The sequence below is a fragment of the Babylonia areolata genome, chromosome 12 (assembly GCF_041734735.1).
Source record: "Babylonia areolata isolate BAREFJ2019XMU chromosome 12, ASM4173473v1, whole genome shotgun sequence".
Taxonomy (NCBI): domain Eukaryota; kingdom Metazoa; phylum Mollusca; class Gastropoda; order Neogastropoda; family Buccinidae; genus Babylonia; species Babylonia areolata.
Window position 1 is genome coordinate 34,798,878 of NC_134887.1, and position 13,366 is coordinate 34,812,243.

Consider the following 13,366-nt stretch of genomic DNA (forward strand, 5'->3'; position numbering starts at 1 on the left):
CAGGTGCCATCACCGTGATTCGAAACCGGGACCCTCAGATTGACAGTCCAACGCTTTAACCACTCGGCTATTGCGCCCGTCATAAGTTTAGTCTGATTAGCACTGCTTTGAATTTCCACTGATGACTGCTTCATTGATGTTAACCCGTTCACCGCCAAGCTCGCATTTATGCACAGGCATGGAAGAGGACCCGTGTCACTGAAAGGTGACCATTCATTGGTCTGTTATCCATGAACCTGGTGGCCTTAATGTTCGGTGGTAGGATTGGCCATATTTTCAATACATCGCAGAGGGAATCCCCAGCTATTCGTAGCCACTGTCTTTTCTGTGTTTATCCCACAAGGGAATTTTGTGCTCTACATTGACTGGTGGTGAAAGGGTTAATTTTTCCCTTGTATTTTGTTGCTGTCTTTATGGGTTTTTGTTGTGTGTTGTTTTAGGTTGTTTTTTTGTTTTGTTTTGTTTTGTTTTTATCTTTTTTGTTTCCTTTTTTAAATTTTCACTGATGGTTTCTGTTAAGTATATGTCTAGGGAAATGGGCAGGTGACCTTTCAAAGATGCTGTTTTGTTGTTGCCTTTCTTGGGGATTTTTTTTTTTTTTTTTTTTTTTGGTGGTGAATGCATTTTCAGGGTTTGTTTTGTTGTGTTTTTGTTTGGTCATATTTTGTTTCTTTGTTTGTTTGTTTTTTTTGTTTTTTTTTAGTTTTAATGATGGCTTCTGATTAGTTATCAAGGCAATGGACACATGACCATTTTGGTGATTCTTTTTTCCCCTTTGAATTCTATTGTTGCCCTTTGCTTGGGGATTTTGTTTTGTTGTGTGTAGTTGTTTTTTTCTACAAGTGTAGGTGTTTTTTCTTTTTGTTTTTTTAGTTTTAATGATGATTTGCTATAAGTCTAGGTCCACAGATAGTCACCTTTTTCAGTGATATATTTTCCCTGTACCTTACTAGGAGATTTTTGTGTGATGTGAAGTTTTAGGTGTGTTTTTTGTTTTGTTTTCATTTTCTTTTTTTGTTTTCATGATAGTTTGAGAGTGATCAAAGGAAGATAAGTGTATTCTAATGGCGATATGTTTAACACGTCACTGTGGAACACAGTTTTTTTTTTCCCTATGTGACTAAGAACAGCTTGAACCTCTTGCTTGTTAGAGAAGTTATTTTGTTTTTCAGACACATCCAATTACTGTTAGATGTCTGTATATCTTTTGATTCCCTTTAAAAAAACCCCAACAACCCAAAACCCCCAAACTATTATAACGATTTGTTATACGGCTTTTCGCTTGTTTCATATCTTTGTAAGGTGTAGATTGTCTGAATGTGCAAAGATAGGTTCAATGCAACAGCAGCCTGTTATTTTTTTCCCTCTCTCGTTTTTTTGTTTTATGTTGAATTTTCTGAACCTTTTGTATGCTGTTCCCATAATCATATCTTATAATTTACCTATTATAAAGAGACGTTATGCTTAACAATCGTATAAGAGTAAATGTACACATTTATGTGAGGCATAAAGAAAGAAAAAAACAAAACAAATATTGCACTGCATCCTTTTTTTTTCATGTAATGTGTCTTAAGTGAAATTACTTATATTTTTGAATATTCCAATCATAATCATGTCTTATTGTTCCCAGGAATGATTTTGACATCTGGTATTATGCTTATGGTCTTGTTTGTTGATTTTATTTGTTTGTTTTTCTCTAGGAAGAAGAGAAAAAAATTAGAACATCCAAGATAAAGGTATACAGTTAAACCAAATCACAATAGAAAGAATAAAGAAGTTATTTTGAATCCAAACTTTGTTTAACCCCCAGTTATTTGTCCTGTACTAAATCCTTTTTATATCATTTCCATTTTTCTTCAGCCTTTTGTCTCGTATGAAAAAGTTCCAAATGACACTCACCCACCCCCTTAGAAAAAAGAAGTTTTAATACCTTTTTAAAAATTTTTTTTTTTTTTTAACCACAATCATTTTGTCTAATGCAGAATCCTTTTTTTTTAATATTTGCCCCCTTTTTTCCCCAGATTTTTCCTCATAGGAAATGTTTCTGAATGAATAATAATAATAATGATAATGGTACTTATATAGCGCTGAATCTTGTGCATAGACAAATCTAAGTGCTTTCGCACCAGTCATTCTCACGCACACATAACTCTAAAACTGGAGAAACTAAAGACAAGGAAGAGGCAGGGAAGGGAGGCTATTTTGGGAAGAGGTGGGTTTTAAGGCCAGACTTGAAAGAGCTGAGTGTGGAGACTTGACGAAGCAAAAGAGGAAGTTCATTCCAAAAAACAAACAAACAAAAAACCCCTAAACAACACCAGAAAACCAACAACTGTTTAGATACATGTTGTTTTAACTCATTCAGCCCTGGGGAATTTACAGCTGAAATCAACAAGACTTTCCTTCAAAGTGACATGTGTTGACAATACCAAAAATACTGTTGAAGTTAGTTCCCTTTGCTTGTGGTTACTGCGTATGTATTTGTATTTCTTTTTATCACAACAGATTTCTCTGTGTGAAATTCAGGCTACTCTCCCCAGGGAGAGTGCGTGGCTACACTACAGCGCCACCCATTTTTTTTGTATCTTTTCCGGCGTGCAGTTTTGTTATTTTCCTATTGAAGTGGATTTTTCTACAGAATTTTGCCAAGAACAACCCTTTTGTTGCCTTGGTTTTTTTTTTACGTGCGCTAAGTGCATGCTGCACACAGGACCTCGGTTTATCGAACGACTAGCGTCCAGACCTCCGCTCAGGGTCTAGTGGATGGGGAGAAAATATCGGTGGCTGAGCTGTGATTCGAACCAGCACGCTCAGATTCTCTCGCTTCCTAGGTGGACGCGTTACCTCTAGGCCATCATTCCACTATGTAGGAACATGGAAAACTGTTTTAATGAAACAAATTGGACGTCCTAGCATTGCTTGGGTGCAGGGTTGAATGAGTTGATTTGTTTCCATGATGCACACATCCTTTTTCGTGATGTTCACCTGTTCTGTTCAGTTCAAGCGATGCCCCTCAATCTCTCTCTCTTTCATGATGTTTGTCTGTTGTGTTCAGTTCAAACAATGCCCCTCAATGTCTCTCTCTCTCTTTCTGATGATGTTCGCGTGTTGTGTTCAGTTCAAACGTTGCCCCTCAATCTCTCTCTCTCTCTCATGATGTTCGTCTGTTGTGTTCAGTTCAAATGATGCCCCACAGTCTCTCTCTCTCTCTTTCATGGTGTTCATCTGTTGTCTTCAGTTCAAACGTTGCCCCACAGTCTCTCTCTCTCTCTCTCATGATGTTCATCTGTTGTGTTCAGTTCAAACTTTGCCCCTCGATCTCTCTCTCTTTCATGATGTTCGTCTGTTGTATCCAGTTCAAGTGATGCCCCTCAATCTCTCTCTCTCTCTCATGATGTTCGCATGTTGTGTTCAGTTCAAACAATGCCCCACAGTCTCTCTCTCTCTTTCATGATGTTCGCATGTTGTGTTCAGTTCAAACGATTCCTCACAGTCTCTCTCTCTCTTTCATGATGTTCGTCTGTTGTGTTCAGTTCAAACGATGCCGCACAGTCTCTCTCTCTCTCTTTCATGTTGTTCACGTGTTGTGTTCAGTTCAAACGTCGCACCACAGCCTCTCTCTTTCTGATGATGTTCGTCTGTTGTGTTCTGTTCAAACATTGCCCCTCAATGTTTGTCTCTCTTTCATGATGTTCATCTGTTGTGTTCAATTCAAGTGTTTCCCCACAGTCTCTCTCTCTCTCTCTCTCTCTCTCTCTCTCTCTCTCATGATGTTCGTCTGTTGTGTTCAGTTCAAATGATGCCCCACAGTCTCTCTCTCTCTCTCTCTCATGATGTTCGTCTGTTGTGTTCAGTTCAAACAATGCCCCACAGTCTCTCTCTCTCTTTCATGATGTTCGCGTGTTGTGTTCAGTTCAAATGATGCCCCTCAATGTCTCTCTCTTTCATGATGTTCATCTGTTGTGTTTTAGTTCAAACGTTGCCCCTCAATCTCTCTCTCTCTTTCATGATGTTCGCGTGTTGTGTTCAGTTCAAATGATGCCCCTCAATGTCTCTCTCTTTCATGATGTTCATCTGTTGTGTTCAGTTCAAACGTTGCCCCTCAATCTCTCTCTCTCTTTCATGATGTTCGTCTGTTGTGTTCAGTTCAGACAATGCCCCTCAATTGATCTCTCTCTCATCAGGCCCAAGTCCAGCTTGCAGCTCAGGCGTGAGCGATCCGGAGTCTTTCATTTCTGACAGCTGCTGCCAGGCAGGCCATTAGAACACACCAGCTGCTTGTTGTATTGCAGAAAGAAATGTAAATCAGAAAAAAAAGAGATTAACCTGGAAACGTGTCCAACGTGTTTAAAAAAAAAAAAAAAGTTGTTAATGTGGTCACTACTACTTTTTTTTTTATTATTTTTTTTTACTACTACTTCTGTGGTTTGTTGATTGAACTAAGCTACACACTGTGTGTATGTGTGTTTTGGGGGCCATAACTCTTAAAAAAAAATATATATATATAAAAGAAAGGAAAAGATAGTAAGAAAAAGACAACAACAACACAACAACAACAACAAAAAAACAAACAAAAAACGAGTGAAACATAACATAGATGATGCTCTGAGATCTGACATAACTGATTTCTAAGATTTATCGGTTCAGTTGTCCTCATCATACACAAATATTTGTAAAGTCCCCACCACAGATCTTTATGCGTGTGTATTTACACTCTCGTACTATATTTGACCACCAGCTACAAAGCTGAACTTGACTGTGCAGTTAACTCCTCTCAGTCTTGTGTAGCTGTTGTGTTCTAGTGTCTGCTGAGTGTGTGACCTCCTTCCCGTGTGGTTCTTGTAACAAACAGGTACTGAAACTGCATGCTGCATGACCTTTGACCTCCTTGATTAATTACTCTCTCTTGCGTACATAACAACGGGTGTTTTAAAAAAAAAACAGACTCGGTCCTCACTGGCTGGCTGGCCTAATCATGTTTGAGTTTAACAGCATGCATGTGTTTAGATTCACCAGTCTGGGGGGCATGCTGTACTGCTGGAAGGCTAACTTTTTTTCTTGGTGTGGACGCATGGATGTCAGTGTAACGTTGTTTCTTCGGCCGGGTTGCATGTGTGTGGTCTTTTAGCAGCACTGAGTTTGCTTTTAGCATCAAGAAGGTCCCCCCCCCCGCCCCCCCCCCGCCCCCAAGTCTACAGCTAATTGATCTTCACAGAATGTTCCCACGTCTACGGCTAATTAATTGTTCACAGAATGTTCCCACATCTACGGGTAATTAATTGTTCACAGAATGTTCCCACATCTACGGCTAATTAATTGTTCACAGAATGTTCCCACGTCTACGGCTAATTAATTTTTCACAGAATGTTCCCAGGTCTACGGCTAATTAATTGTTCACAGAATGTTCCCACCTCTACGGGTAATTAATTTTTCACAGAATGTTCCCAGGTCTACGGCTAATTAATTGTTCACAGAATGTTCCCATGTCTACGGCTAATTAATTGTTCACAGAATGTTCCCACGTCTACGGCTAATTAATTGTTCACAGAATGTTCCCACATCTACGGCTAATTAATTGTTCACAGAATGTTCCCAGGTCTACATTTCATTGATTTTTACAGAATGTTCCCACGTCTACGCCTAATTAATTTTCACAGAATGTTCCCAAGTCTACAGCTAATTAATTTTCACAGAATGTTCCCAAGTCTGCAGCCAGTTGATTTTCATAGCATGTTCCCAAGTCTATGGCTAATCAATTTTCAGTGAAAGGAATGTTCTCAAAGTCTATGGCTTATCAATTTCCACAGTGCAAAGAGTGGCCCCAAGCCTACAGCTAATTGGTTTTCACAGCATAAAGAATGTTCTTAAAGTCTACAGCTTATCATTTTCCACGGTACAAAGAATGGTCCCAAGCCTACGGCTAATTGGTTTTCACAGCGTAAAGAATGCTCTCAAAGTCTACAGCTTATCATTTTCCACAGTGCAAAGAATGGCCCCAAGCCTACAGCTAATTGGTTTTCACAGCATAAAGAATGTTCTTTAAGTCTACAGCTTATCAGTTTCCACAGTGCAAAGAGTGGCCCCAAGCCTACAGCTAATTGGTTTTCACAGCATAAAGAATGTTCTTAAAGTCTACAGCTTATCATTTTCCACAGTGCAAAGAATGGTCCCAAGCCTACGGCTAATTGGTTTTCACAGCGTAAAGAATGCTCTCAAAGTCTACGGCTGTTTGGTTTTCACAGCGTAAAGAATGCTCTCAAAGTCCACGGCTGTTTGGTTTTCACACCATAAATAATGTTCTGAAAGTCTAAGGCAAAGTTTTCACAGCATAAAAAATGTTTGCAAAGTCTACGGCTAATTAGTTTTCATGTATAAAGAATATTCCCAAGTTTGCAGCTAATCAATTTTCACAATGTAAAGAATTTTCTCAAAATCTACATTAAATTACTCTTCACAGTGTAAAGAATGTTCTCCAAATGTGCAGCAAAATAGTTTTCACAGCATAAAGAATATTCCCCGGTGTGTGGCTTATTGATTTTCACAGCGTAAAGAATGTTCTCAAAGTCTATAGCTAACTGGTTTTCACAGACTTAGGAACGTTCTTAATTAACGCTGAGCGAATTTAGCGCTGCTGAGATTGCTCGCTCTTGCAACAGACAGCCTTGTCCATTTGGTTCTCAGAGTGATGAGTGATGATGACTGGACAGTTGGTGCAGTGCTGGATGGGGGGTAATTCGGTTCCAGCAAGCAGTGGTACGCTGCTTGTATTTGCTGGTTTGCCTGAAGAAGCTGTTATACAGTGAAACTTTGCTGCTTTGGATTACAAGTTTTAATTAAAGACATGACAAGACTACTGTCATTCACACACACACACACACACACACACACACACATATATATATATGAATGATGTTATGTACTTGTGATATATTTTTGTATTGTGTCTCCTGTTTTTTTTAAAATGATGATTGATGAGGATGAAAAGACAAGGCAAATTCTTGAAGAATTAGGATGATAGATAAGCACAGAACATGCTTAATTTTTTTTTCAAACAAATCCAGATCTCACTGTAAAAAGGGAACACCAAATCAAAGGAAGGAAACAGTAAAGGAAAGGAGGAAAAAAAAAGGAATTAAAATACAAGGACAACACACGTGTCACTTTAACCCTTTCATTGCCAAACTCGCATTCATGCAGCAGGTAGGTAGATAACCCATGTCATTGAAGGGTGACCAAATCATTGGTCTGTTATCCATGAACCTATTGCTCTTTATGTTCGGTGGTAGGATAGGCCATATTTCCTACATATCACAAAGGGAATCCCCAGCTTTTCTTAGACTCCATATTTTCTGTCTTCGTAACACAAGGGAAGTTTGCACTCTACGTTGACTGGCGGTGAAAGGTTTTCTCTCCTGTCGCTGGGGTTCTGTTTTAGTGCCAGACATCATGTTTCACGCTGTTCATCGTCTGTCTTCTTCTTCTTTTGTCTTTTTCTGCATTTGTGGGAGGTAACCCCCCTGTTCTTTTTCATGTACAGGTACAGGTACAGAATTTGGGACTTAAATTTTTTTTTTTTTTTTTTTTTTTTTAAAGCCTTTTGGCTTTTCAACGCCCCTTCTTAATATAGAAATAGTTTAGGGTTGCGTACATGCGTATGAATTTTTTTAAATGTTCATTCATCAAAATCGAATGGTTTTATTAATGATTTAGAGTGGAAATTATTGTGGCACTGTTACAGTGTTACAAGGGTTTGTCAGCTGTGTGTGTGTGTGTGTGTGTGTGTGTGTGTGTGTGTGTGTGTGTGTGCATGCATGTGTGTGTTTAGTCATTTGTGTATGTTGGCATGATTATGTACATTTGTATGTGTTTCTTGTGTGTTTTTTGTACACATTCCATGTATGTGTGTATGTGTGCATGTGCACGCATGTGTGTGTGCGTGTGTGTGTGAGAATATATGTACATTTTGCACAATTTCTAATATGTTTTTTGTGTGCATTCTGTATGTGTGTATGTGGGTATGCTTGTGTGTGTGTGTTTGTGGGTGTGTGTGTTTGTGTGTGTGTGTGTGTGTGTGTGTGTGTGTGTGTGTGTTTACACTCACGTGCATCTTTGTGTCGAAATGCATGTGCCTTGCTCCTGTATATTTGTCATGTTTTTTTTTGTTTTTTTTACTTTACTTTGTCACCACATATTTCTGTGTATGAAATTCAGGTCCACAGTATTCTTGGCTTTGTTCTAATCACAGTGAAGCTCACTCTTATTTATTTGTTTATCATTTTGTTGTTGTTGTTGTTGTGCCCCGTGCATGTAATGTTCCTTCAGTGCAAACAGTTTTCACACTATAAACATTAGTTATGGAAGCCTGAATGGTGAGTGTACATAACGTGGGCAAAAAGCGCCAGAACAATACATAACGTGGGCAGAAAGTGCCAGAACAATACATAACGTGGGCAGAAAGTGCCAGAAGAATACATAACGTGGGCAGAAAGTGCCAGAACAAGGAAGCATCAAGTACCAAAAGTAATGATACTCACCATGGATATGATCAGACAGTTTCCAGGGTGAGATTTTTTTTTTTCCCCCAAATCCAGACAGTTTGCAAGCATATAATGGAGTTATCATTAAAAAAGATTGGGTTGATCCTTCTCTGGTGATTACCATTGTGTGTGTGTGTGTGTGTGTGTGTGTGTGTGTGTGTGTGCGTGCGTGCGATACTTAGATACTTACAAATAGATTTTCCTGTTATTTAGAGCCATACCAGAGACTGCATGCACAGGTGTGTGTGTGTGTGTGTGTGTGTGTGTGTGTGTCTGTGCGCGCGCGCGTGTGTGTATGTGTGTGTGTGTGTGTGTGTGTGTGTGTGTGATACTGCTAACCCATGCAAGTGATTTTTTATACATAAAGTACTGTCCTATTTTTTTCAGAGCCAAGCCAAAGCCTCCGAACTCTGTTCGCAGTACCATGGCCTGAGGGACGCTGGGGAAGCTGGTGGGATCAGAAGAAGTGATGGCTTTTCTTTCGCAGTCTTTGGTCCGACTCGCAGACACGTTTCAAGCGTATAATCTCTAGACTCATATTTCATTCATTCATTACGAATTAAACATTGGCAGAACTTGAGTGCAACTGTTTGTCGTGATGTTACAAGTTGAGAATAATCATATATGGATTTGACCGAAGGCAGGTGACGCCTCCTTGAGCTACTGATACTGATACTGACTGTGAGTAGATGAAGGTTTAATTATTTTCACAAACGTGTGTCATTATTTTTACACTCACCAGGAACGTTGATGTTCTTTGATTTTTTTTTTTTTTTTTGCGTTCATTGTCAGATATTGTTTCTCTTGTGAAAATGAACAACTTCCTTTTTTTTTTTTTTTGAAAAGTCCATTCAAGTAATTTTTGTTTTGATTGTACATCCGTTTATTTCAGATAATGATTCCAATGATCCTCCCATCTGTCATGTACCCCCACCCCCCTCCCCCAACCCCCCTCCCCCACCCCCCTTCCCCCACCCCCTTTAGCCCCCCTTCCCCAAACCCCCTCCCCCACCCCCCTTCCCCAAACCCCCTCCCCCACCCCCTCCTCCAAACTCCCTCCCAACCCCCTCCCCCACCCCCTCCCCACCCCCCTCCCCATCACCTCCCCACCTCCCTTCCCCCAAACTCCCTCCCCCAACCCCCCTCCCCCACCCCCCCTCTCCCCCCTCCCCCACCCCTCACACCCCCTCCCCCCCCCCCTCCCCAAACTCCCTCCCCATACCCCCCCCCCCACCCCCTCCTCCCAACTCCCTCCCCCCCCCTCCCCCACCCCCTCCCCAAACTCCCCTCCCCCACCCCCCCTCCCCCAACCCCCTCCCCCACCCCCCTCCCCCAAACTCCCTCCCCTCCCCTCCTCCCCACCCCCCCCCTCCAAACCCCTCCCACCCCCCCCCAAACTCCCCCCCCACCCTCCCCCACCCCCCTCCCCCAACTCCCTCCCACCCCCCTCCTCCCAACTCCACTCCCCTACCCCCTCCCCAAACTCCCTCCCCCCCCCCTCTCCCCCCCACCCCCCTCCCCCACCCCCAAACCCCCCTCCCCTACCCCCCCCTTCCCCCTACCCCCCTTCCCCAAACCCCCCTCCCCCAAACTCCTTCCCTACCCCCCTTCCCCAACCCCCCCTCCCCCAAACTCCCTCCCATACCCTCCTTCCCCCCAACCCCCTTCCCCCACCCCCCCTCCTCCAAACTCACTCCCTACCCCCCTCCCCTCCCCCTCTTCCCCCTTCCCCCACCCCCCCCCTCCCCTACCCCCCCCTTCCCCCAACCCCCACCTCCACCCCCCCTTTCCCCAACCTAACTCAACATACAGCTACTCGTCCCCGCGTTTCGTACATGTCTTATTATTTTTTCAAAATAATAACACGCAAATGAGAAAGTGAATACTTTATGCAGACGTTTTCAGTCAGTCAGTTCAATCACTGGTAAGTGTGTGATGGTGACAGTATACACTCAGTTCCTGATACCTCCTTTACTTTAACTTTTGTGTGTGTGTGTGTGTGTGTGTGTGTGTGTGTGTGTGTGTGTGTGTGTGTGTGTGTGTGTGTGTGTGTGTGGCCAATACACTGCTGTCTCCACACAGAGAGAAACTTGTCGTTGGTTTTTGTCCCTCCTTACTGCTACCCCTTCCTTTGCTTTCTTCACGTTTACTTCTCTACATTCCTGCAGTAAGATTGTTTCCGTTTTCCGTTTTGCGTGTGTGTGTGTGTGTGTGTGTGTGTGTGTGTGTGTGTTGAAACTGTTTTATTTTGGCCACTTTGTGTGTGTGTGTGTGTGTGTGTGTGTGTGTGTGTGTGTGTGTGTGTGTGTGTGTGTGTGTGTGTGTGCATTATCATCTGTGAATCTCGTCCAGTTTTTTTGCTTAATTCGTGTACATATCTGTAGAGGAGCTTCGTTTACCGAAACTATAGCGCTATCTCAAGACCGCCAGAAATGGAGAACGTTGGTGATGCGTTCAGCAGTGCAGCGACCCTACCCCCCCCCCCAACCACCCCCCCCTCCGCCCCCCTGGCCCCCCTGGCCCCCTCCCACGACTAAACCAGGTTTGGGGACCTGTGACAGTGACAGTGATCTGTAAAATGGGTTCTTATTTTCATTTTGTGTGTGTGTGTGTGTGTGTGCTGTTTGTTTGTCCACTAATCTGTTGTGAAAGAGACAGGGGGAGAGAGAGGGGAGAGATAAAAGTTCATTGGTGTTTCACGACGGGCGCAATAGCCGAGTGGTTAAAGCGTTGGACTGTCAATCTGAGGGTCCCGGGTTCGAATCACGGTGACGGCGCCTGGTGGGTAAAGGGTGGAGATTTTTACGATCTCCCAGGTCAACATAATTATGTGCAGACCTGCTAGTGCCTGAACCCCCTTCGTGTGTATATGCAAGCAGAAGATCAAATAACGCACGTTAAAGATCCTGTAATCCATGTCAGCGTTCGGTGGGTTATGGAAACAAGAACATACCCAGCATACACCCCCCCCGAAAACGGAATATGGCTGCCTACACGGCGGGGTAAAAACGGTCATACACGTAAAAGCCCACTCGTGTGCATATGAGTGAACGCAGAAGAAGAAGAAGAAGAATTGGTGTTTCACGTCCATCACTGTGTCATCGATTGTATGTATGTACGTTGACGTTTTCCTTTTACAGAAAGCTGGTTTTCTGGATTCAATGAACAGAACAGCATTTTTGCTGTTTTTATTATGTGTGTTTTTGTTTTGTTTTGTTTTTTTTACTCATGATGTTATGCCCCGTTTCTTGTTAACAAGAAAAAAAAAAAAAAAAAGAAAAAAAAAAGAAGAAAAAAAAAAGCAGATTGCTGAGTAGTTTGTGGTGCTCCTTTGTGTCTGAGTGAAAAAAGAAAAGACAGAAAAAGAGAGAGAGAAAAAAACGAAATTGGAAATCTCTCTGTGTCTCTGTCAGAGTCTGTCTGTCTGTCTGTCTGTCTGTCTTTCTGTCTGTCTCTCTCTCAGTATGCCTGAATAGCAATAGAAATTCGACAACGGGCCGAGTCGAAACGAGTACACAGAATGTAAGAACAATATACATGCAAGCCGCATACAACAAAATAAGGCCAAATGAAAACGCTTAATAGCCAAAGAAAGCGTTAGACGAGACAGAGCGAAAACCTGACAAGATGGGCGCTGGCCAAAGGAATGATTCAGCGCTTATAGCTGTTAGAGGCGTTTGATTGGCTAAGAGCGGGCCAGACTAAGAGGGGCGTCTTTTCACTGTTAGCCGCGCGAAATTTGGCCAAACAGAGCAAACCATAGGCCTAGTTTGCATCTGTTTGACATGGTAAGTATATGTAAACACCAAACATGGAGTATAATACAAACTCCTCCTTTCAATACTGTTGTAATACCACCTCTCTGTGTGTGCCTGAACAGATCTATAAAGTCCACACGTAGTACTGATTTTAGTATTTTCCGAAAAAGACCACTTGGGCGAATGAACATAGTGAAAGCCCTGTACACTGAGAGTAAAACACACAAGCTTTTTATGTATGGAGTATAATTTCAAAATGTAATGTTTAAGATGAGAAAGATCAGTTTAAAGCAAATTACCCCCCCTAGCATTAATTATAGATTAATTTCCCTTTTTTTACTATCTGCACCAGACATGCACCAGAAATATAACTTCCATGCTTAGCAAAAGAAGTTCCTGTTTGAACAAAAAATGATAAAAATGACTGCTCTTGTTGTTGCGTCAGAATATCAGATCAAAGTGCCAAGTTTAGAGAATACAAAAAATAAATATAACAGTAAATTCAGTTTGCATATAATTTGGCTTCTTTTTTTAATTTTTTGTGCCCATCCCAGAGGTGCAATATTGTTTTAAACAAGATGACTGGAAAGAACTGAATATTTCCTATTTTTATGCCAAATTTGGTGTCAACTGACAAAGTATTTGCAGAGAAAATGGCAATGTTAAAGTTTACCTCAGACACACACACACACACACGCACACAGACAACCGAACACAAGTGAGTCAAAAACCTGTGCAAATAATGAACAATGCAGATTAGTAACTCTCTCCATGTACAAGGGACATAAAAAAAAACTTTGTGCAAGTTCCCAGGTGGTACTTAACTTTTTGTGAAACGGTGCAGATTACACCCTGAGAAAGTGTTCAAGTAAGCTACAACAGGGGGTACTTAACTTTTTGTGAAACGGTGCAGATTATACACCCTGAGAAAGTGTTCAAGTAAGCTACAACAGGGGGTACTTAACTTTTTGTGAAACGGTGCAGATTACACCCTGAGAAAGTGTTCAAGTAAGCTACAACAGGGGGTACTTAACTTTTTGTGAAACGGTGCAGATTATACACCCTGAGAAA

General features: G+C 41.9%; 1 protein-coding gene across 6 annotated transcripts in view; it reads left to right on the forward strand.

The window, feature by feature from the left end:
- The window catches only part of LOC143288565 (SANT and BTB domain regulator of class switch recombination-like), a 66,810-nt gene extending 57,505 nt beyond the window's left edge, over nucleotides 1-9,305 (forward strand). For all 6 annotated transcript variants that reach the window (XM_076597174.1, XM_076597171.1, XM_076597173.1 and 3 more), the window contains one exon: nucleotides 8,925-9,305. In XM_076597174.1, coding sequence (XP_076453289.1) covers nucleotides 8,925-8,970 — 46 coding nt within the window. In that variant the 3' untranslated portion in view covers nucleotides 8,971-9,305. The remainder of the gene's footprint in view (nucleotides 1-8,924) is intronic.
- Nucleotides 9,306-13,366: the final 4,061 nt, after the last annotated feature.